The sequence below is a fragment of the Phyllobates terribilis genome, unplaced genomic scaffold (genome assembly GCF_046119375.1).
Source record: "Phyllobates terribilis strain yellow unplaced genomic scaffold, ASM4611937v1 Scaffold_5__5_contigs__length_657084704, whole genome shotgun sequence".
Taxonomy (NCBI): domain Eukaryota; kingdom Metazoa; phylum Chordata; class Amphibia; order Anura; family Dendrobatidae; genus Phyllobates; species Phyllobates terribilis.
In genome coordinates, this window is record NW_027362765.1 from 93,438,212 (window position 1) to 93,461,569 (window position 23,358).

The following is a 23,358-nucleotide window of genomic DNA, read 5'->3' on the forward strand; positions in this document are numbered from 1 at the left end:
GTCATTAGGTACACGATACACCCTTAGGCTTAGACAAATATGGCTGCTCTTTTTCTGAATCAGCATCCCCCTTGACTATGGGATGTGTTTGGTAGATCAGCTCAGCTCCATTCACTTCAATGTGGCTGCATTGCAATACCACACACAGCCCATAGTGAGGGTTGGCGCTGTTTCAGAAAGAGAGCAGCCATATTTTTATAATCCTGGAGTCGACTTCCCACATAGGACCAGCTTTGTTTGACCAGTTAGTATTGCCTGGAAATTGACCTGGTTACCAAAATATAATTTATTTTTTATAATTTAGCAATTTAAGGGACGTCTCCTGGGATAAATCATCAGTCACGGGGCTCAAATACCAGCATGTCCATGCAAGTGAGAGCTGAATGACTCTCGCAGCGTGGAAGTCCTCACTTGACTGGATGAGGACGCGGTGGTCTTGTCTGTTCCCATGTGGCCGTTCCTCGACCGTCTGCCGCTCACTTCCTCATTAGAAGGGCATAGCGGTTCTTGCTGCACTTGTTGGCATAGTGGCCTCGCTCTCCGCACTGCATGGTCCAAAGCAAAAAAAGGAATTAGAGACCTAGAAGAGCACGCTGCTGGACAGGCAATTTCATTATCCTTACTTTGAAACATGTGACTTGTTCCAGGGGTCTCAGACTCCCACAGACATTTTCCTGCATCTTCCTAAAGCGTTCGTGCATCATGGTGAAGACAGTCAGGTGTGAGAGATGCGGCATCTCCAGAATAAGGGCGGGGGGATTCGAAATGGGCTCAGGATCGCAGGGAAGTGAAGGGACCTGGACCCTCTGAGGTGCCGCAGCATTCTGTAAGACAAAGCAGGGCCACTAAACCAAAGGCTGGAGGCACTAAATTGAAGTATGCCCAATTTTATGCTTCTTGTACATATTGTAAATGCATTCAGTTACTATCCTGTACTGATCCTGAGTTACATCCTGTATTACACTCCAGAGCTGCACTCACTGTGTACATACATTACATTACTTATCCTGTACTGATCCTGAGTTACATCCTGTATTATACCCCAGAGCAGCACTCACTATTCTGCTGGTAGAGTCACTGTGTACATACATTACATTACTTATCCTGTACTGATCCTGAGTTACATCTTGCATTATACTCCAGAGCTGCACTCACTATTCTGCTGGTGCAGTCACTGAGTACATACTTTACATTACTAATCCTGTACTTATCCTGAGTTACATCCTGTATTATACTCCAGAGCTGCACTCACTATTCGGCTGGTGGAGTCACTGTGTACATACATTACATTACTTATTCTGTACTGATCCTGAGTTACATCTTGTATTATACTCCAGAGCAGCACTCACTATTCTGCTGGTGCAGTCACTGTGTACATACTTTACATTACTAATCCTGTACTGATCCTGAGTTACATCCTGTATTATACTCCAGAGCTGCACTCACTATTCGGCTGGTGGAGTCACTGTGTACATACATTACATTACTTATTCGGTACTGATCCTGAGTTACATCTTGTATTATACTCCAGAGCTGCACTCACTATTCTGCTGGTGCAGTCACTGTGTACATACTTTACTTTACTAATCCTGTACTGATCCTGAGTTACATCCTGCATTATACTCCAGAGCTGCACTCACTATTCGGCTGGTGGAGTCACTGTGTACATACATTACATTACTTATCCTGTACTGATCCTGAGTTACATCTTGTATTATACTCCAGAGCTGTACTCACTATTCTGCTGGTGGAGTCACTGTGTACATACATTACATTACTTATCCTGTACTGATCCTGAGTTACATCCTGTATTATACTCCAGAGCTGCACTCACTATTCTAGTGGTGGAGTCACTGTGTACATACATTACATTACTTATCCTGTACTGATCCTGAGTTACATCTTGTATTATACTCCAGAGCTGCACTCACTATTCTGCTGGTGCAGTCACTGTGTACATACTTTACATTACTAATCCTGTACTGATCCTGAGTTACATCTTGTATTATACTCCAGAGCTGCACTCACTATTCTGCTGGTGCAGTCACTGTGTACATACATTACTTATCCTGTTCTGATCTTGAGTTACATCTTGTATTATACTCCAGAGCTGCACTCACTATTCTGCTGGTGCAGTCACTGTGTTCATACTTTACATTACTAATCCTGTACTGATCCTGAGTTACATCCTGTATTATACTCCAGAGCTGCACTCACTATTCGGCTGGTGGAGTCACTGTGTACATATATTACATTACTTATCCTGTACTGATCCTGAGTTACATCCTGTATTACACCCCAGAGCTGCACTCACTATTCTGCTGGTGCAGTCACTGTGTACATACATTACATTACTTATCCTGTACTGATCCTGAGTTACATCCTGTATTATACCCCAGAGCTGCACTCACTATTCTGCTGGTGTAATCACTGTGTACATTACATTACTTATCCTGTACTGATCCTGAGTTACATCCTGTATTATACCCCAGAGCTGCACTCAATATTCTGCTTGTGCAGTCACTGTGTACATACATTACATTACTTATCCTGTACTGATCCAGAGTTACATCCTGTATTATACTCCAGAGCTGCACTCACTATTCAGTTGGTGCAATCCTTGTGTACTGAATACATTATTTGTCCTGAATTACATCTGGTATCGTACACCAGAGCTGCAATCTTAATTCTGTTAGCGTTACGAAGTACTAACCTTTGTGTGGTCTGGACTGTAGATTACTAAGTCAACTTTTGGACTGGAAAACATAAACATAAGAGATGATTGGTATTTGAGAGGTGGGGGAAACCGTGCACAATTAAAACACTGGGCCTGTAGCGCCCCCTTACTGACATGTAGCTTATACACACACTGTAAAGACATAGGCTGAAGTTCACACTGGAGTGCGTAGGACGCCGACTACTTACTGGACATATTTACACCTTGGACCTTCTGGACAGAAACCAACCAGGTAGTTGGGGCACATGACTCTGCGGGTGTGTCTGTGCTTACAGGCCGGACCTGGGCAGGGGAAAGGAAGAGGATTAGTAGTAGAGGTAAAGACCATTCAGAGTAAAAGTGATTTCAGCTGGTGCAAGTCTCGGGGTCCGAGCTACCGCTGCACCCCTTATAAGTACCACATCCTGATATCTAGGAGATAGTTTGTAACAACAAGCAGAGAAGCTGCAACAAAGTATCCAATGACTGACACAAGGGATTAATCCCCACCCAGAAAACAATGCACCCTGCTGCAAAAGCAATAAAAATCCATCAGTGATTCTCCGCTGAAAGCTTATGTAGGGCGTTAGTGGGAGTAGGAGAAACTAGATCTATAGTTCTTCCCAGGAGTAGCCTTCATTGTATGACAGTCTTGGCCCCCAGGGTATTGTGGTGATGGACAACATCTGCCTGCTGTAAGAAAACACCCACAGAGCCACGGTGCACAAAGACTCATTATTGCATTATGGAAGAGGTGGCGTTTACACTATAAAACGTAGGAAAATGTCCAAAAAAAAACCTGCACTGCAATTCTAGACACTACCCATGTGTGGCGCTGTTTCATGAAGAAAGCAGCCATTCTTCTCCAATCCTGGACAACCTCTCGAATGGGAATGATTTATTGTTTAAATTAATCCTTTATGTTTTAAATATTTTTTTTTCAATTTTTGAGAATAATTTCTTCAGTTTTCCTTATCACAAACTATATGCAAATCAGAAATTTTGCTATTTTCACACGGAGTACTAGGCTAAATACTAGACTCAACTTTCTGTTCTCTATAGAAGACTTCAGCAGTCTCAATATCATTCCAGGCAGGATTATAATGAAAGGAAACACATGTATATACAGTAAAGAAAGGAATCCACAAGTAATGATGTCACAGCTCTCCTCCTTACCCTCCCGTACAATGTCTAATAACACCTCTATATACAGTAGATAACACAGGATCTACCATCCACAATAGATGATGTGACAGCTCACCTCCTTACCCTCCTGTACAATGACTGATAAACCTCTATATACAGTAGATAACACAGGATCTACCATTCACAATAGATGATGTGACAGCTCACCTCCTCCACCTCCTGTACAATGTCTAATAACACCTCTATATACTGTAGATACCATAGGATCCACCATTCACAATAGGTGATGTCACAGCTCACCTCCTCGTCCTCCTGTACAATGACTGATAACACCTATATATACAATAGATAACACAGGATTCACCATTCACAATAGGTGATGTTACTGATTACCTCCTCCTCCTGTAAAAGAACACCTCTATATACAGTAGATAACACATGGTCCACCATTCACACTAGATGACATCACAGCTCACCTCCTCTGCTTCCTGTAAAATGACTGATAACATCTCTATATATGGTAGAGGACACAGGATCCTCCATTCACAGTAGGTGATGTCACAGCTCACCTCCTCCTCCTGTACAATGACTGATAACTAGTGATGAGCAAGTATGCCTCATTAACCCTTTCGGTGAGCACGCTCGTAAAATCCACTTTCTGGTGACACTATTACCGTGTTTGCAGAATCCTCTGTCGTACCATGGGCAATCCTTAATCTTGGAGGCTGGGTCAATGTGCAGAAAGGGGCAGTCTTTGTTGCTGCATTCACCTAATAATTATAATGAAGGGTCACAAAATTAGAAGTTGCTACAGTTTGTATTACACAGTCTGCCACTAGAGGGAAGCAGAAGACCACATGGCAGTATTCACACTAGAGAGAAGACTAAACGTTGCATTCTTTCAGATATCACTTGGTTTTCATGGAAAATAAAAGTTGTAAAGTTGCACAATTCTGAATCCATCGATTCTGACAAGCTTTATAGCCAAAAAAAGAATAACACCCATTCCAGTGAAGGAAACATGACATAGGAATTCATAAGCCAGCCATCATCTGTGTATATGCAATGTAAACTATTACTGTGCAAGGAGTGTGGGGGTGGACATTGATGATTGAAGAGATCGGGTTCTGATAAATAATTTAGATGATTAGGGGAGGCCTGCCTAAGGATGTGTTTTTAGGATGTGCTCAAAATTGTGAATGTTGGGAATTAGCATTAATCTGATTGTGTGCAGTAGCGCATTCCAGAAAACTGGTGCAGCATGAGAAAAGTCTTGGAGACAGGGAGAGGAAGTTTTGGATTATTGGGCAGGCGTGTCTCACATCACTTGCAAAACAGAGTGCACGGGTAAGGTGGTAGATGGAGATGTAGAGGGCTACAGAATCGTGGAGAGCTTTGTGGGTAGGAGTGATAGTTTAAACTGTATACTAGTAAATAGGCAATCAGAGATGATTATGGCTTAGCCCGCTGCGAAATAATGCAGTAATTGACACAGGCTCAGAGAAGCAGAGTAGAACTTAAGCTGCATTTACACTAAAAGGTTATCACAATCGAGCGTTCTGCCGATTACTTCTTCATCGGGTGAAATTATATTTTGGGTAGCGCAAAAGATCATCGTTCTCAGCGGTACATCATCCTATGCGAAGAACAATGGCAGCCAAAGAGCATTGTGCAATCTATTACAGAACGCGCAGTACGCATCGTCTACTGCTGTCTGCCTGGGTAAACAAGGCTACTAAGCAACCGCCGATTACTAAATGTTTACCGATTGTCACTCAGTCCGTGTAAATGGGCCCTTACAGGCGCCCGCCCCCAGCTTGGCCCTTACAGGCGCCCGCCCCAGCTTGGCCCTACAGGCGCCCGCCCCCAGCTTGGCCCTACAGGCGCCCGCCCCCAGCTTGGCCCTTACAGGCGCCCGCCCCCAGCTTGGCCCTTACAGGCGCCCGCCCCCAGCTTGGCCCTTACAGGCGCCCGCCCCCAGCTTGGCCCTACAGGCGCCCGCCCCCAGCTTGGCCCTTACAGGCGCCCGCCCCCAGCTTGGCCCATACAGGCGCCCGCCCCCAGCTTGGCCCTTACAGGCGCCCGCCCCCAGCTTGGCCCTTACAGGCGCCCACCCCCAGCTTGGCCCTTACAGGCTCCCGCCCCCAACTTGGCCCTTACAGGCTCCTGCCGCCAGCTTGGCCCTTACAGGCGCCCGCCCCCAACTTGGCCCTTACAGGCTCCCGCCGCCAGCTTGGCCCTTACAGGCGCCCGCCCCCAGCTTGGCCCTTACAGGCGCCCACCCCCAGCTTGGCCCTTACAGGTGCCCACCCCCAGCTTGGCCCTTACAGGCGCCCACCCCCAGCTTGGCCTTACAGTCCTGATTGAGGCACAATACATAGCAGTTTCACAGCACATAGGTAATTACTTAGGACACCGTGATGGCTGGTTGCTTGTTCCATCATTGAGCATGGGGGAAGGTTCATTCGCCCTCTTTCTAGTGCTCACTCCTTGTGAATAATCATAGAATCATAGAATGGTAGAGTTGGAAGGGACCTCCTGGGTCATCTGGTCCAACCCCCTGCTCAAAGCAGGATTCACTAGATCATCTCAGACAGATGTCTGTCCAGCCTCTGTTTGAAGACGTCCATTGAAGGGGAACTCACCACCTCTCGTGGCAGTCTGTTCCACTCATTAATCACCCTAACTGTCAAAAAGTTTTTTTCTAATATCTAATCTGTGTCTCCTCCCATTTAGTTTCATCCCATTGCTTCTAGTCTTTCCTTGTGCAAATGAGAATAAAGATGATCCTTCTACAATGTGACAGCCCTTGAGATATTTGTAGACAGCTATTAAGTCTCCTCTCAGTCTTCTTTTTTGCAAGCTAAACATTCCCAAATCCTGCAACCGTTCCTCATAGGACATGGTTTGCAGACCAGTCACCATTCTGGTCGCTCTTCTCTGAACTTGCTCCAGTTTGTCTATGTCTTTTTTAAAATGTGGTGCCCAAAACTGTACACAGTATTCCAGATGAGGTCTGACCAAAGAGGAGTAAAGACCGATAATGACTTCACGTGATCTAGACTGTATGCTTCTGTTAATACATCCCAGAATTGTATTTGCCTTTTTTGCTGCTGCATCACACTGTTGACTCATGTTCAGTCTATGTTCTATTAGTATACCTAAGTCTTTTTCACATGTACTGTTGCTTAGCTCTATTCCTCCCATTCTGTATATGCTTTTTTCATTTTTATTGCCCAGATGTAGTACTTTGCATTTTTCCCTGTTAAAAACCATTCTGTTGGTTGCTGCCCACTGCTCCAGTTTATTTAGGTCTTTTTGAATCCTCTCTCTCTCTTCTCTAGTATTAGCTATCCCTCCTAGCTTTGTGTCATCAGCAAATTTAATCAGTTTACCCTCAATTCCTTCATCTAAATCATTGATAAAGATGTTGAACAATACAGGTCCCAGGACGGAGCCCTGTGGTACCCCACTTGAGACATTTATCCAGCTGGATGTGAAGCCATTTACAACCACCCTTTGAGTCCGATCACTAAGCCAGTTATGAATCCACCTAACAGTTGCCTGGTCCATTGCATACTTGGTCATTTTTTCAATAAGGATGGTGTGAGATACTTTGTCAAATGCTTTGCTGAAGTCAAGATATACTATATCTACAGCATTTCCCTGATCCACCCAGTCAGTGATTCTGTCATAGAAGGAAATTAAGTTAGTCTGACATGACTTGTTAGTTACAAACCCATGCTGACTCTGGTTAATCACTTCATTCTTATCCATGTACTTACATACATGTTGTTTAATAATTTGTTCAAAGATCTTTCCTGGTATAGAAGTCAGACTCACCGGCCTATAGTTCCCTGGGTCCACCTTCTTCCCCTTTTTGAAGATAGGAACAACATTTGCTCTTCTCCAGTCTTCTGGGACTTCTCCTGTTCTCCAAGAATTTTCAAAGATTATGGAGAGTGGTTCTAAAATTTCTTCTACGATCTCCTTCAGTACTCTGGGGTGTAATTCATCTGGACCTGGAGACTTGAACTCATTTATGTTAGCTAAATATTCCCTCACAATCTTTCTGTTTACAGATAACTTGGATTCCTCTATTCCTTTAAAAGGACAGTGAAGATCAGTTGATGTTACATTTTCTTTCTGAGAGAAAACAGATGCAAAATAGGAATTAAAAAGTTCGGCCTTCTCAACATCCTCTCTTACCATTTCTCTATTTTCATCCTGTAAAAATCCTATAGCATCTTTGACTTTTCTTTTACTTTTGACATACCCCAAAATCCTTTTTTATTGCTTTTGACATCTCTTGCAAGCCTTAATTCATTGTCAGCTTTAGCTAACCTGATACGTGCCCTGCAGGATCTGCAGACTGCATTATAATCTTCTTTAGATATGCCTCCCTCTTTCCATTTAATAAACATTTCTTTCTTTCTTTTTAGCATGTGTTTAAGTTCTGTGTTCATCCATCCTGGTTTCCTTAAATGCTTCCCATTCTTCCTACTTTTCGGGATTGTTAACGATTGTGCTTTGAGAATCTCATTTTTAAAAATTTCCCATCCTTCCTGGACATTTTTGTCCTTAAGGACATCCAGCCATTGGATCCCTCCTATTCTCTTTCTGAGTCTCTTAAAATCTGCCTTTCTAAAATCTAACCTTGAAGTTTGAGTCTTCACATGTCTTCCTCCTCTAGTTATCCAAAATTCTATAATAGCATGATCGCTGCCTCCTAGGGTCCCAGCCACCTTTACCTCCTCAACCATTTCCTCCCTGTTTATAAGGATTAGATCCAAAGTAGCAGATCCCCTTGTTTTCTCCCCTACCTTTTGGAAGATAAAGTTGTCAGCAAGAGAGGATAAGAATTTGCTTGACCTGTTAGTTTTACTTGAGAGAGATTCCCAACAAATGTTTGGATAGTTGAAATCTCCCATGACCACTACGTCATATTTTTTGGAGAACTTGGTCATTTGATACATAAAGAGTTCATCCATATCTTCAGCTTGCCCAGGTGGCCTGTAGTAAATACCTACAATGGTGTCCTTTCCGTTGTTCTCTCCTTGTATTCTTACCCAAACAGTTTCCACAGAACTCCCAGTCTCTGAAGCTTCAATCTCTGTGCAGATATACGCTTTTCTAACATACAATGCAACACCTCCTCCTCGTTTATCAAGTCTGTTTCTTGCAAATAAGTTGTATCCTTTTAGCCTTTTATTCCAATCATGTGTATCGTCCCACCAAGTTTCAGTGATTCCAATGACATCATATTCCTTTTCCTGCATTAGTAGTTCCAATTCTCCTTGTTTGTTGCCCATGCTTTGTGCATTTGTATAAAAACATTTTAGTTTGTGATTGGTTTCTCTTCCTCCCATATTTTTATTATTTAAATAGTTTTGTCTTTGTTCTTCCTTTCCACTTCCAGTAGCAGAGATCTCAATAGTATTTGTCAGCTGTATGGCTTTTTCTGGCCTTTTGCTTCCCTTCCCACATTGTTCTAGTTTAAAGCTCTTCTGATGAGTGTAGCAAGGCGACTTCCAAATACATGTTTTCCAGTCTTCGTAAGGTGCACCCCATCTCTAGCAAGTAGTCCATCATATAGGTAATTCATTCCGTGATCCAGAAATCCAAATCCTTGTTGACGGCACCATCGACGTAGTCAGTTGTTCACCTGTAGAATCTTATTCCACCTCATTGTTCCATGGCCATCCACTGGGAGGATGGATGAGAAGACCACCTGCGCTCCCAATTCTTTCACTTTCTTGCCTAAGTCTTCAAAGTCACTGCAGATGGTTTCCAGGTCCTTTCTTGCGGTGTCATTTGTCCCCACATGTATTAGCAGGAATGGGTAGTGATCTGTAGGTCTGAAGAGTCTTGATATCCTGTCAGACACATCTTTAATTTTTGCTCCTGGAAGACAGCACATTTCTCTTGAGGTTATGTCTGGTCTGCAGATAGCGGCCTCTGTTCCTCTTAACAGGGAATCCCCCATGACCACCACTCTCCGTTTTTTCTTCACAACATTCTTCTTTCTCCATCCAGGAGGATTCTGAGGGCTTACAAGGTTATTCATTGCTGGCAAAGTCTTATTTTGCTGTATTTCTTCATGGTTCTCCTGCGTGAGAGCCTGGTACTGGTTCCTGAGCAGTATGGGTGCTGACTGCCTCTCGATCCTCCTGCTTCTGTGGGTCACATGCTTCCATTCCTCGGTTTCGTCAGGTGCAGTTCGAATTTCTTCTCTTTCTGAATCATGAAGAGATAATTCTGCTCTGTCTAAGAACTCTTCACCTTCCTTAATGATTTTCAAGGTAGTTAACCTCTCTTCTAGATTTCGCAACTTTTCCTCCAACAGGGACACAGGCTTGCATTTCTGGCATGTGAAGTTTGGCTTTTCCACTGGCAAGTCTGTGAACATGTAGCAGGATATGCAGCTCACCAAATGGCTCCTGGACTCTTCCATGTTCTTATTGTTAATGTTCTGAAAACAGTGAAAAATGCTTAAAAAAAAAAGCATCATTTACCGATGTCCTCTTTTCAGCTCCAACAGCCAAAATCCAGTGTTCTTTGAGCTCGCGTAGACTCTTCACTTACCCCAAAATGCAGTGGGAATATGCAAATTATCTCCTCAGGACTCCTCCCCTGGTTTTGGCAGCTCTTGCCCAGCGATCTCTCTATCAAGCGGCTTTTGTCCTAATCCACAACACAGCAATTTCATCATATTCATATGAGGAGTTTTTTTGAGCAGTTTTTCTATTTCAGGTTTTGAAAACACCTAGTTGAAAAAAAAGAAATTGCATGTCACTTCTATGCGGCGGATCCTGATGGAATCCGCTCCAAACTAGACACTGCTAAATACTAAAGGTAGGAAAAAAACACTGCAGGAAAAATAAAAACAACATCCAAAATAACAAAAAAAAAAAAAAAAAAACCTTCTCTAAAAACCTCCTTCTGCACACGGTATATTTTTCAGGCGGATCCTTTTGTCCATAGAATACCCAGATCAAAAGAAAAGAAAATCTGCCCAATACTGGCATAAAAATGCTAAAAGTCACCAATTTATTTTTTTTTGCACAACTTCGGTTTTTGCGCAAACATTTCCGTAAAGAAAACACAGTGGACAACCAAAAAACAATAGTAGCAATTCCACTTTAAATTGTAGTGCTGGGGGGGGGGGGGGGTCGGCATTGTGCATTTTTGTATGTGTTTTAGCACAGAAAATGCCTTCTTTTTTTCCTCATTAAGCTCAGTAGATTTAAAAAAATAAAAAAAAATAAAAAAATGCTGAAAAAATTGACATCCTGCTGTTAAAAAAATAAATAAATACAAGGAAAGAAAAAATGCAACTTGTGAATAAGATTTTTGGAATCTCATTCTATTGTAAAATGCAGGGTTTTATTTTTTGTTTTTTTTACACCTAATACAAGACAGACCGAGAAAAGACATAAAATGCTGCAGGTGAAAAAGTCCTAAATTTCCAGCCCATTGTATAAAATCCTGCTATTCCAGGACAGGAACCTTTTTTATTCCATGTTTCCAGACTATCAGATGCCAGACTAATGGAATCATACTACTTTTTTTTGGTATAAAACCAAAATATATCAAATAATATAAATCAATACACATCATTTCATAGATTGATTGGGAAAGCAGCTAATAAGTGACGTGATCCTCGTATCCAGGTGTGTTTATGACATTACAGAAGACTTTCAGGTCCAGTCATGTGGAACAGAAGACAAACAGAACAGGAGCAGCAGCACCGTGCAGGCCGGATGCCACCAACCTTAGCTGGAGGGCTGTATTCATCTATTAGCTGCGGTGTTACGCCACATTAGTCTGCCAAGCATCTGTTACAGGATCCTGACCAAATGGACCCAGTTAGTGCCAGAGAAACGACTGGCTGTTTGCACCAGGCTGACTCTGGTGCCAGATTTTATAATGCGCTGTCATTTGTGGTGTCCGATGCCAAAAACCATGGCACTTGGACATGCGATCCTCTGATTGCTTGAATAATAAATCCAATATTTTAATGTATTTTGATGTATTTTGCCCTTCGATAGACTCAGGATTGGCAGGTGCTGATGGACTTATAGTGGAAGCCCCCTCTCGACGAACAACCACTTCCTTGACAAAATGGTTTGCAGCATCTAAGGCACACGTGTCAAACTCCAGCCCGTGGGCCAAATCTGGCCCGCAGGGTGGTTATATTTGGCCCCCAAGGCTTTTGTGAGGCCTGTTATTCTGTATGGAGGACTATGGGGGCCCATTTTTCTGTATGGAGGACTATGTGAGGCCCATTATTCTGTATGGAGGACTATGTGAGGCCCATTATTCTGTATGGAGGAATATGTGAAACCCATTATTCTGTATGGAGGACTACAGGTGCTTCTCACAAAATTAGAATATCATCAAAAAGTTAATTTATTTCAGTTCTTCAATACAAAAAGTGAAACTCATATTATATAGAATCACTACAAACAGAGTGATCTATTTCAAGTGGTGATGATATCATCTCTGTTAATGTTGATGATTATGGCTTACAGCCAATGAAAACACAAAAGTCATTATCTCAGTAAATTGAAATAATTAAAAAAAACACATGCAAAGGCTTCCTACATGTTTAAAAAGTCCCTTGGTCTGTTTCAGTAGGCTCCACAATCACGGGGAAGACTGCTGACTTGACAGATGTCCAGAAGGCAGTCATTGACACACAAGGAAGGTAAGCCACAAAAGGTCATTGCTAAAGAAGCTGACTGTTCACAGAGTGCTGCATCCAAGCATATTAATGGAAAGTTAAGTGGAAGGAAAAAGTGTGGTAGAAAAAGATGCACAAGCAACAGGGTAACTGCAGCTTTGAAAGGATTGTTAAGAAAAGGCCATTCAAATATTAGGGGGAGATTCACAAGGAGTGGACTGCTGCTGGAGTCATGGCTTCATGAGCCACCACACACAGACGTATCCAGGACATGGGCTGCAAGTGTCGCATTCCTTGTGTCAATCCACTCATGACCAATAGACAACGCCAGAAGCGTCTTACCTGGGCCAAGTAGAAAAAGACCTGGACTGTTGCTCATTGGTCCAAGGTGTTCTTTTCAGATGAAAGTAAAATTTGCATTTCATTTGGAAATCAAGGTCCCAGAGTCTGGAGGAAGAGTGGAGAGGCCACAATCCAAGCTGCTTGAGGTCTAGTGTGAGGTTTCCACAATTAGTGATGGTTTGGGGAGCCATGTCATCTGCTGGTGTAGCACCACTGTGTTTTATCAAGACCAAAGTCAGTGCAGCCGTCTACCAGGAAATTTTAGAGCACTTCGTGCTTCCTTCTGACAACAAGCTTATTGGAGATGGAAATTTCATTCTCCAGCAGGACTTGGCACCTGTCCACACTGCCAAAAGTACCAATACCTGGTTTACAAACAACAGTATCACTGTGCTTGATTGGCCAGCAAACTCGCCTGACCTTAACCCCATAGAGAATCTATGGGGTATTGTCAGGAGGAAGATGAGAGACACCAGACCCAACAATGCAGACGAGCTGAAGGCTGCTATCAAAGCAACCTGGGCTTCCATAACACCTCAGCAGTGCCACAGGCTGATCGCCTCCATGCCACGCCGCATTGATGCAGTAATTGATGCAAAAGGAGCCCCAACCAAGTATTGAGGGCATTTACTGAACATACATTTCAGTAGGATAACATTTCGGATTTTAAAAACATTTTTCAAGCTGTTGTTATAAAGTATTCTAATTTACTGAGATAATGCCTTTTGTGTTTTCATTGGCTGTAAGCCATAATCATCAACATTAACATATAGATCACTCTGTTTGTAATGACTCTATATAATATATGAGTTTCACTTTTTGTATTGAAGAACTGAAATAAATTAACTTTTTGATGATATTCTAATTTTGTGAGAAGCACTTGTATGTGGGGCTCCTTATACTGTATATTGGTTGGCCCGCGACTTTGTCTAAGTTTTTCATTTTGACCCTCTGTGTGTTTAAGTTTAACATCCCTGATCTAAGGGGTTAAGCTGGTAGAATCTTATCAAATTCTTGGGGGCACATTTATGGCACATTGAATGGTGCGGTGTGGGAGCAAGGCAAAATGGACCTTTATATTGAAGACTGCTTTCACATATTGTGGCCACAGTGTGATTATATATATATATATATATATATATTTTACATTTTTGCTTCAAAATTTTAAATTAAAAAAAAACACAGTGTGACAGCAACATCTGAATACAGCCTTAAGGGTTGTCTCATCAGGACAAACCCTTTTTAGGTTGATAAAAGGCAATTGATTTGGTTAATGGAAGGATGAGGCTACAAAAGTAGCTAAGGAGGTTCCAGAAGGCCATTTGTTTAGCCCACAGGGCACTTTTGTGGAAAGTGCTGATAAGTCAAATGGCAAGCCACATACAGTGCTGGCCAAAAGTATTGGCACCCCTGCAATTCTGTCAGATGATACTCAGTTTCTTCCTGAAAATGATTGCAATCACAAATTCTTTGGTATTATTATCTTCATTTAATTTGTCTTCAATGAAAAAAAACACAAAAAGAATTGTCCTAAAGCCAAATTGGATATAATTCCACACCAAACCTAAAAAAGTGGGTGGACAAAAGTATTGGCACCCTTTGAAAAATCATGTGATGCTTCTCTAATTCGTGTAATTAACAGCACCTGTAACTTACCTGTGGCACCTAACAGGTGTTGGCAATAACTAAATCACACTTGCAGCCAGTTAACATGGATTAAAGTTGACTCAACCTCTGTCCTGTGTCCTTGTGTGTACCACATTGAGCATGGAGAAAAGAAAGAAGACCAAAGAACTGTCTGAGGACTTGAGAAACCAAATTGTGAGGAAGCATGAGCAATCTCAAGGCTACAAGTCCATCTCCAAAGACCTGGATGTTCCTGTGTCTTCCTAGCGCAGTGTCATCAAGAAGTTTAAAGCCCATGGCACTGTGGCTAACCTCCCTAGATGTGGACGGAAAAGAAAAATTGAAGAGAGATTTCAACGCAAGATTGTGCGGATGGTGGATAAAGAACCTCGACTAACATCCAAACAAGTTCAAGCTGCCCTGCAGTCCGAGGGTACAACAGTGGACTGTATGGTAGGATACCCAGGAAGACCCCACTTCTTACCCCGAGACATAAAAAAGCCAGGCTGGAGTTTGCCAAAACTTACCTGAGAAAGCCTAAAACGTTTTGGAAGAATGTTCTCTGGTCAGATGAGACAAAAGTAGAGCTTTTTCGGAAAAAGCATCAACATAGAGTGTACAGGAAAAAAAAAAGAGGCATTCAAAGAAAAGAACACGGTCCCTACAGTCAAACATGGCGGAGGTTCCCTGATGTTTTGGGGTTGCTTTGCTGCCTGGCACTGGAATGCTTGACCGTGTGCATGGCATTATGAAGTCTGAAGACTACCAACAAATTTTGCAGCATAATGTAGGGCCCAGTGTGAGAAAGCTGGGTCTCCCTCAGAGGTCATGGGTCTTCCAGCAGGACAATGACCCAAAACACACTTCCAAAAGCACTATAAAATGGTTTGAGAGAAAGCACTGGAGACTTCTAAGGTGGCCAGCAATGAGTCCAGACCTGAATCCCATAGTACATCTGTGGAGAGATCTCAAAATGGCAGTTTGGAGAAGGCACCCTTCAAATATCAGGGACCTGGAGCAGTTTGCCAAAGAAGAATGGTCTACAATTCCAGCAGAGCATTGTAAGAAACTCATTGATGGTTACCGGAAGCGGTTGTTCGCAGTTATTTTGGCTAAAGGTTGTGCAACCAAGTATTAGGCTGAGGGTGCCAATACTTTTGTCCGGCCCTTTTTTGGAGTTTTGTGTGAAATGATCAATGATTTGATTATTGCTTCATTCTCTTTTGTGTTTTTTCCTTGCAAGCAAATTAAATGAAGAGAATAATACCAAAGAATTTGTGATTGCAATCATTTTCAGGAAGAAACTGAGTATTATCTGACAGAATTGCAGGGGTGCCAATACTTTTGGCCAGCACTGTAACACATGGACACGCTGGGCAAGGGTTGGCTTTTTATTAACAGCTGTCCACTCTGGCTACTAGATGATGTCCATATTCTCTACATAATCTATTTCAACAAATTTCCTTAATAGGTTATTAAACCATGGTACAATTACCTGTGAGTAACAAAGCTAAGGAAACAAATATCTTATTCCGATTGCCCTTTAGTAACGTTGACGTCCATCGGCCATGTCAGTAATCTGTGACCAATGTACTACCTCTTTTGATTAGCCAAAAGAAAGAAAGACCCAAAAGAAGACCCACGGATTCCGTGAGATGGGAGGCCATTCTCACGGTTCTCAATGAGCAGCCACAGATTACTGACGTGGCCCACGCACTGGGTCCAGCGAATCGATTCACGCCCACTCTACCATTCACCCATAAAATAGGCCTCTTTCCTCACCAAATTTGGAATAGAAGTAACACTCGGGCATGCGACCCATGTCATACTCATGAAGGAACTCGCAATGGTCGCCTTTCTTGCACAAACCCCTCAGCCAGTGCTTGCAGACTATAGACTTTTCTCCAGTCAGGTGACGGAAGGGGCACATTGGACCTGTGGACAACAGGAAAACCAAAAGCATCTGACATTAATACACTGGGGACTTTGACCAGAAATCACACCCAGCCCCGAAGTTTGAGTTCCCCAAAGGAGACGACACCAAGATGATAAAGAGAATATAGTAAATGTGTGGGTGAGGGGGTTAAAAATTTTATGAAGGAGAAAAGAAGCTTCAAGTGGAATTACTAATTTCATTAGCTGTCAGAAAACCTTGTGAAGTCTTCAGAGGCTTAATTTGAAGGCCATTCCCCCATTATACATGAGACATTGGTGACATAAGTAGTACGGTTGGCCTATGTGGCAAATGGGGTGACTGGAACCTTTTAAGAGATGTTACCTTTGCACGTCCAACTGAGAGACTGGAATTTCCTATGTTAGTGGAGCCGTGGCCTATCAGTATTTGGTCAGTATTTTTTCTCAGGAGTGGGAGCCAAAACCAGGTGAAGAACAATCCGAGAAACAATATAATAGAAACAAGTCACCAATTCTGCATTTATCACCCACTCCTGGTTTTGGCTCCCACTCCTGAGAAAAAAATACTGACCAAATACTGATAATGGGGCCGTAGCCTTAGTCTTAGGGCGCAGTCAGACAGCCATATAAATCGGACCGAGATCAAAACACATTGTATGGACTGGCTGGTGGCTCTCCCTGAGCATGACAGTTTCATGTATTTCTATGCAGCGGTCAAGTTTGGGTTGGGAGAGCTGCTAGCCAGTCCATGCACTGCGTTCCGATCTCTGTCCAGTTTATGCAGCCGTCTGACTGAGCCCTTATAATAAATTTGTCCAGCCACAATTGGCCCTTCTCCTTCCACTAGGGCCTCATTCAGACGTCCATGTATTTCGCGGACAGAACTCGTACCCATGATAGTCTATATTCTCACATCCATGTATTTTTGCAGACCAAGTAGTCACGAGTCTTTGGTCCAAGGCATGGATTAAACTCGTCAATGCAAGTCTACGGGTCCTTGAAAAAAACTCGGACAACGTTCAGATGCCATTTTAGGTCTGTCCATTTTCTTACGGACTGTTTGATAGGAAAAGCTTGAGAAACTTCCATCAGAAAAACTGATTAAACTGATGGTAAAAACTGACTAAACCCACAAGAAAATCGAATCAGAGACACTGATGAAACTCAGAATTTTTTTTTGCATATAATAAAAATCAGTGAACCCTAAGCCCCACTTTTTAGAAAAGTTATGGGCTGATGTAAAAATGCAAAAGTCAAACGTTTTTGTGCAATTTGCGACTTTTATACGTGAGAGATAAATTAACTTTTAGTGAATAGCTATGGATATGAATACAAAAGAAGACATAATACTATATTTTTAAGCATTTTATCACTTTTTATGTAGATTTAGTAAATCAGGAATAGGAGATATGTATATAGTATACAGCTTATATATAAATATATAGCATTACCTTTCTTGCATATGCCCTTTATGAAGAAGTCACACACAGCTGCTCCAGACTCTGCACAATACATAGGGAAGAAATTGATTGTTATACATAGCGCAAAGCGGTCCTCCTACAGGACTATAACCATTTATTCATGAGTTGTTGGTCTATAGGGTTTGCAAAAAGGTTTTTTTTTTTTTTAAAGACTTGATCCTCAGGGGGGTAATGATCGCGGCCCAGTACAATGAGGTCAGCGGAGGAAGGGAACCTGCCGATGCGAGCACTATTTGCAACTGGATCTGCATTCTTGCATTGTATTTGTAGAACAGAGAGCCACTGGCTCCCTGCACCTCTCTACCTACACAAGCCACCAGCCAATCAGAGACCAGCAGCTGATGTTGGTATGCCCACCGCAGGCAGTGCATGATGTCACCGCATTACACAGCTTCGTCTACCTGCGTCAGCTATGGAGGAGGAAGAGTACGCTTCTCGTCGTGGGAGTGAGGACCGGTGAGAAGAATCTTCTTTTTTTCTTTTTTTTTTTTATGTCTATGTGAAGAGAGCCAAGACATGTGACATTATTACATTATTGGGGCCAGAATGGGGAACATTACTGTGTAGGGCCAATTGTGGGACATTATTGTATATTGACAATTGGGGGACATTATTACATTAATGTTCCCCATTCTGTACCCAATAATGTAATAATGTCCCCCAATTGCCCCACACATTAGTATTGGGTACAGAATGGGGAACATTACTAATGTGTAGGGCCAATTGTGGGACATTATTGTATATTGACAATTGGGGGACATTATTACATTAATGTTCCCCATTCTGTACCCAATAATGTAATAATGTCCCCCAATTGTCAATATACAATAATGTCCCACAATTGGCCCTACACATTAGTAATGTTCCCCATTCTGTACCCAATACTAATGTGTGGGGCCAATTGGGGGACATTATTACTAAATAAAGCCATAATTACTGTGTTGGGACATTATCACTGTATAGAGCCAATTTGAAAACATTATTACTGTATGGAGCTAATTAAGTGACATTATTATTGTATGCGGCAATATTATTCCACAATGGGGGACATTAATAATATTACCCAGTGGGACCCATAAATAATAATTAAAGAGAACCTGTAAACCATGAAAATGAAGTCCAATCTGCTGACACTTCGTTATAGAGCAGTGATAGTGGGGTAGATTGATATATAGTTTGGCAAGAAAAGATTTAGTTTATCCTGCGTTTTGGGGATTTTCGGTCCAGTGAATGGCAGCTATCTATGTAGGTACACTGATCCAAAGCGAGCTGTCAATCAATGATAACCCCGCCCACTGGACCAAAAATTCCAGAAACAGCAGAGGTTTATATGATGAATACACAGGATATACTGAATCTTTTCTCACAAAACTATATATTAATGTACCTCACTCCAGCTGCTCTATAAACTTGGTTCCGGCAGATTGGACTGCATTTTCATCATGACAAGTTCCCTTTAATTTATGGAGCAACAATCTGGGACTTTCCAATTGTATCGAGGCATAAAATTTGGACTCTAATGGGGGTGGGGGTATTACTGTTGTATTTGAGATCAGAGGTGGACATTTCAACAGTGCAGCGGCGCAATGGGGGTGTCAAAAAAGGATAATATGCTTTAATACTGTAGGGGGGCCACAGAGGGTGACATTTCTACTGTAAAGGGGTCACAAAGGGATACATCACTACTGTACTATATTTAATTTTTGAGGACGGGGTTCCTGTAGGGGGAATAAAAGGAAGGTACTGTCACTGTGCAGGGCATCAGCGCGGTACTATGGCACAGTGTAGAATTGGGAGAAAAAGTGGAGAGGTGCTGTAAAAATGATTAGCCACAGATGTCTTTGTGTTTCTTTCTGCAGAGACGAGTCACGGCTGGAAGAAGTTATAGTGGTCTGGGTCAGATGAAGAAGAGAAACGAAAATTAAAGACTTCAATTGGAGATGTCACCGTTGATCACTGGATTTACCAGTGTATTATATCACTGCTGGTAATATTAGTTTTAGCACTGTGGTTTTTGATAATGATCAGTATGGTAGTATTATTCAGTTGCGATGCACTAGTATGTGGTTCGGTCACGGCGTGGCTGTATTTATCCTTTGTATATGGTATATTGGTCTTGGTACAGTGGATTTTGTTCAGTAGCAGTATACTCAGTCAATATGTGGTGATAAATAATGGTCAATGTGTGGCGGTATTTAACATATTATGCAGTTTTTTATTGGTATACTATTAGTATAGTGGACTTTGTTCAGTAAGTAGTATGGTGCTAATATTTATTTTTGGCAACTGTATGACTGCTATTTAGTCTAGGTATCACAGGTATCACCGTGGTTTTGTCCTGATGAAGTTTGAAACTTCGAAACACATTGACCAATAAAATGCAGAATTGGATCCTTGTCTCCTTATCCTTCAACGGTAGTGCAGGTTAACCCATTTGCTGCCAGTGCTCTCTATTTAGGCTGGGGTCACACAACGATTTTCTCTCATTCGAGAAAATCAGTCTAATTATGCTAATCACACTCTCAGTGTGATCCAATTTTCTCTGATGTGGAGAAGAAAAAAAAAAATTCTTTATTTTCTCCATTCTGTCAGTCCGTGACAATCAGACCGCATTCGGATGTTATCCAAGTGCTGTCCGATTTTTGCACAGACCCGTAGACACGAATGGCTGAGTGTGATTTGATAATCAGATGCAACTCGTGCAAGCTGCAATTTTTCCATCAGGAAAAAAATCAGACATGTGCACGGCCCCATAGAATAACATGGAGACGAGTGCTATCCGTCAAAATGACTTGTCTGATCTTTACGGTTGTGTGCACGAGCGCTTGGAAGCATTACTTAGGAAATTATGTTATTGCTATTTTTTTGTGAGATTTATATATTTTATCTGTACTTTTTTCTTGGAGTGGGACCAACACATTTCTTTATAGGATCTTCTTAAACCAGATCTGAATTTTGTCCCAGGACCCAAAGGACTATACTTCTGACTCTGCGCCTGTATTAGTGCCCCCACACAAAGCGGTGCACACTATAGAGTGTATGAGCCTATACACTGCTGTGAGCGTGCTTTTTCTTCCTAAGCAGCACACATGTGATACGGTGTTTTGAGCCGTCAGCAGAGATCTCAGAACCTGTCACATGTTAGAAGCAGTTTAGATTTATCAGCCAATTTACCACTGAACTGTATTTCTCAGTCTTGCACCAAATTAACCCCTTGCAAACTTTCGCTAGATTAATAATGCATCCGATTTTGAGCCAAGCGTTCCCCTCCGTACATCCCAATGAATATTTCATGACGATCCTGCATTATTGTCCTCAGACCGTTCGGGACACTGTAAATCATACTTACTGTCCATGCCTTGGAAGGGCAGGATCTGGGACCCTCTTTGATTTTCCACATCCTTTTCAAATGCAAAATTTAATTTGTCAAGCCCAGCGATTAACTCCTGCATGACTGCAACTGAACAGACCAATGCGCTCCTCCTAAAATTAAATACTAAAAACATATTTTATAATTATATCCGCGTCATTTTGGTGCCTCTACCAGTAATATTCTTGCTAAAACTAAATTCTTAACCATGAATACTGCCAATTTTTTTTTGTATCATGCCACTTGCATATTGTATTGCAATAATTCTATTTTTCAGGTTCAGACGGCCATATTCGTACCGGAATGCACAGATTGCCTGCAAGTTTCCTGACCCGAATTTACAGCCTTGCATATGCCTATGAAGCTGTAAGATTGGGTCAGCAGACCCAAGGTCAGTCATTGCATTGTGGTCTATACACAGACCATGAAATCCAGCCATCTAAACCTTGCTTTATTTATATAGCACCAACATATTCCACAGCGCTGTACACATAGAACACGCCCCAAGTCCATACCTCTTGTCCACCTTTAATAAAGATGGTCTCATGCCAGGAATAAGAGGGGGAGCATAATCTTGTTCTAAGAATTGTCCACCGTGACTAATAGACACCTGTGACCACACAAGTGCAGCAATTGATTAACCGACCTGTGCAGGAACCATTATGTGTTTTTTTAGATCAAGCATTTTCATGCTAAAACATCCATAGTTTTGGAAATCACCATACCTCATTGAAGCATGAGATGCTTTGGTGCCTCAGAATGATTTTACCATGACCTCCATGCTATGTTTTGTACAATATCCAGCCTCTACCCCTGAATAAGAAATATTCTTAAAGGTAAGGCCTCATTCACACGTCAGTTTTTCTCATACGAGTCCGTATTTTTCACGGATACTGCTCATACCTTTTGAAAGTCTATGGGGATGTTCACATGTCCGTAATTTTTGGCAGACTGAGTGGTTCATGCAATATCATGGAGACATGTCCAATCTTGATCGGAGTGCCGGATCAAATTTGGCAATGCAAGTCTATGGGTCCATGAAAAAAAATCCAACAGCACCCAGATGCCATCCGAGCACAGACTGCTAACTAGGAAAAATATAGATAAACTTTTTTTTTTTTTTTGTTACTCCAAAAAAAAAGCTGATGAAACTTTGACCAAACGCTGATGGTAAAAACCTGACCCATTGAACAAATTCGGATTAAAAAAAAAAAAAAAAACACACTGATGAAACAATTTTGTCGTATGAGAAAATTACTGGCATGGGAATGAGCCCTAAGCTGAAAAGACTATTAGGGCTCGTGCAGACGACCATATTTTTAGTCTGAGTGTGATCCGACAAAACATGTTATTCTATGGGGCTGTTCACATGACTGGAAATTCTTTTTCATCTGAGAGAAGCAGATAACACTCTGACATACTTTGATCAGAGTGTGATTAGCATAATTAGTCCAAGTCTCTCGGTGAGAGAAAATACCGTGGTGTGAACTTAGCCTTACTTTCAGAACGGCATTAACCCCTGACTAAGACATCCATGTTCCATAGTAAGGGGACAGTGATGACCTCCATGAAACCTGCCATTTAGTATAGATTTACATGTGGCGTATAATGCCATGGAAGTGACCAGGAGTGAATCCATCTCAGAGTCTGCCTGTGTAAGGTTAGGTTCACACAGGCCGCTGAATTTATCATGCAAGAGTCCTATTCTGATTATAGGAGATCTCCAGCACCTCTCACTTCAGGGGGCGAGAGGCACTACGGCCGTGGTATCCATTGGCCACGTGGCATGTAGTGAGCATGCAGGAGTACAAGACCTAACTAGCAGTCAGCGGATGCCACGTCCACAGCACCTCCCGATGGAGAAGTCGCTGCATAATGCCTTTACAAGATCTTGTGCATGCTTGTCGTGCCTTTAAGGTGTCCTATGGCACTATTATGGACTGAAAAGCGCACTCAAAAGTTTATAATGGTTGCCAGTCACTGGGATGCCCTCTGCTGTTGTTTTATGAACCCCATGAGGGTAGCAGCCAACTGTTAGCCATAATAGTGAAATCATTGGTGGAGTAAGGTTGAACTT

The 23,358-nt window shown here is 42.1% G+C and overlaps 1 protein-coding gene across 1 annotated transcript; it reads right to left on the bottom strand.

The window, feature by feature from the left end:
• Positions 1-206: 206 nt before the first annotated feature.
• On the bottom strand, positions 207-21,363 carry CPSF4L (cleavage and polyadenylation specific factor 4 like). The gene is made up of 8 exons (XM_073680992.1): positions 21,261-21,363; positions 17,882-17,932; positions 16,299-16,451; positions 4,537-4,632; positions 2,926-3,019; positions 2,714-2,756; positions 624-824; positions 207-545 (listed from the first exon to the last, which is right to left on the bottom strand). Exons 1-8 carry the CDS (start codon positions 21,361-21,363, stop codon positions 477-479), a joined length of 810 nt encoding a protein of 269 aa, XP_073537093.1. The 3' UTR covers positions 207-476.
• Between the last annotated feature and the right edge of the window lie 1,995 nt (positions 21,364-23,358).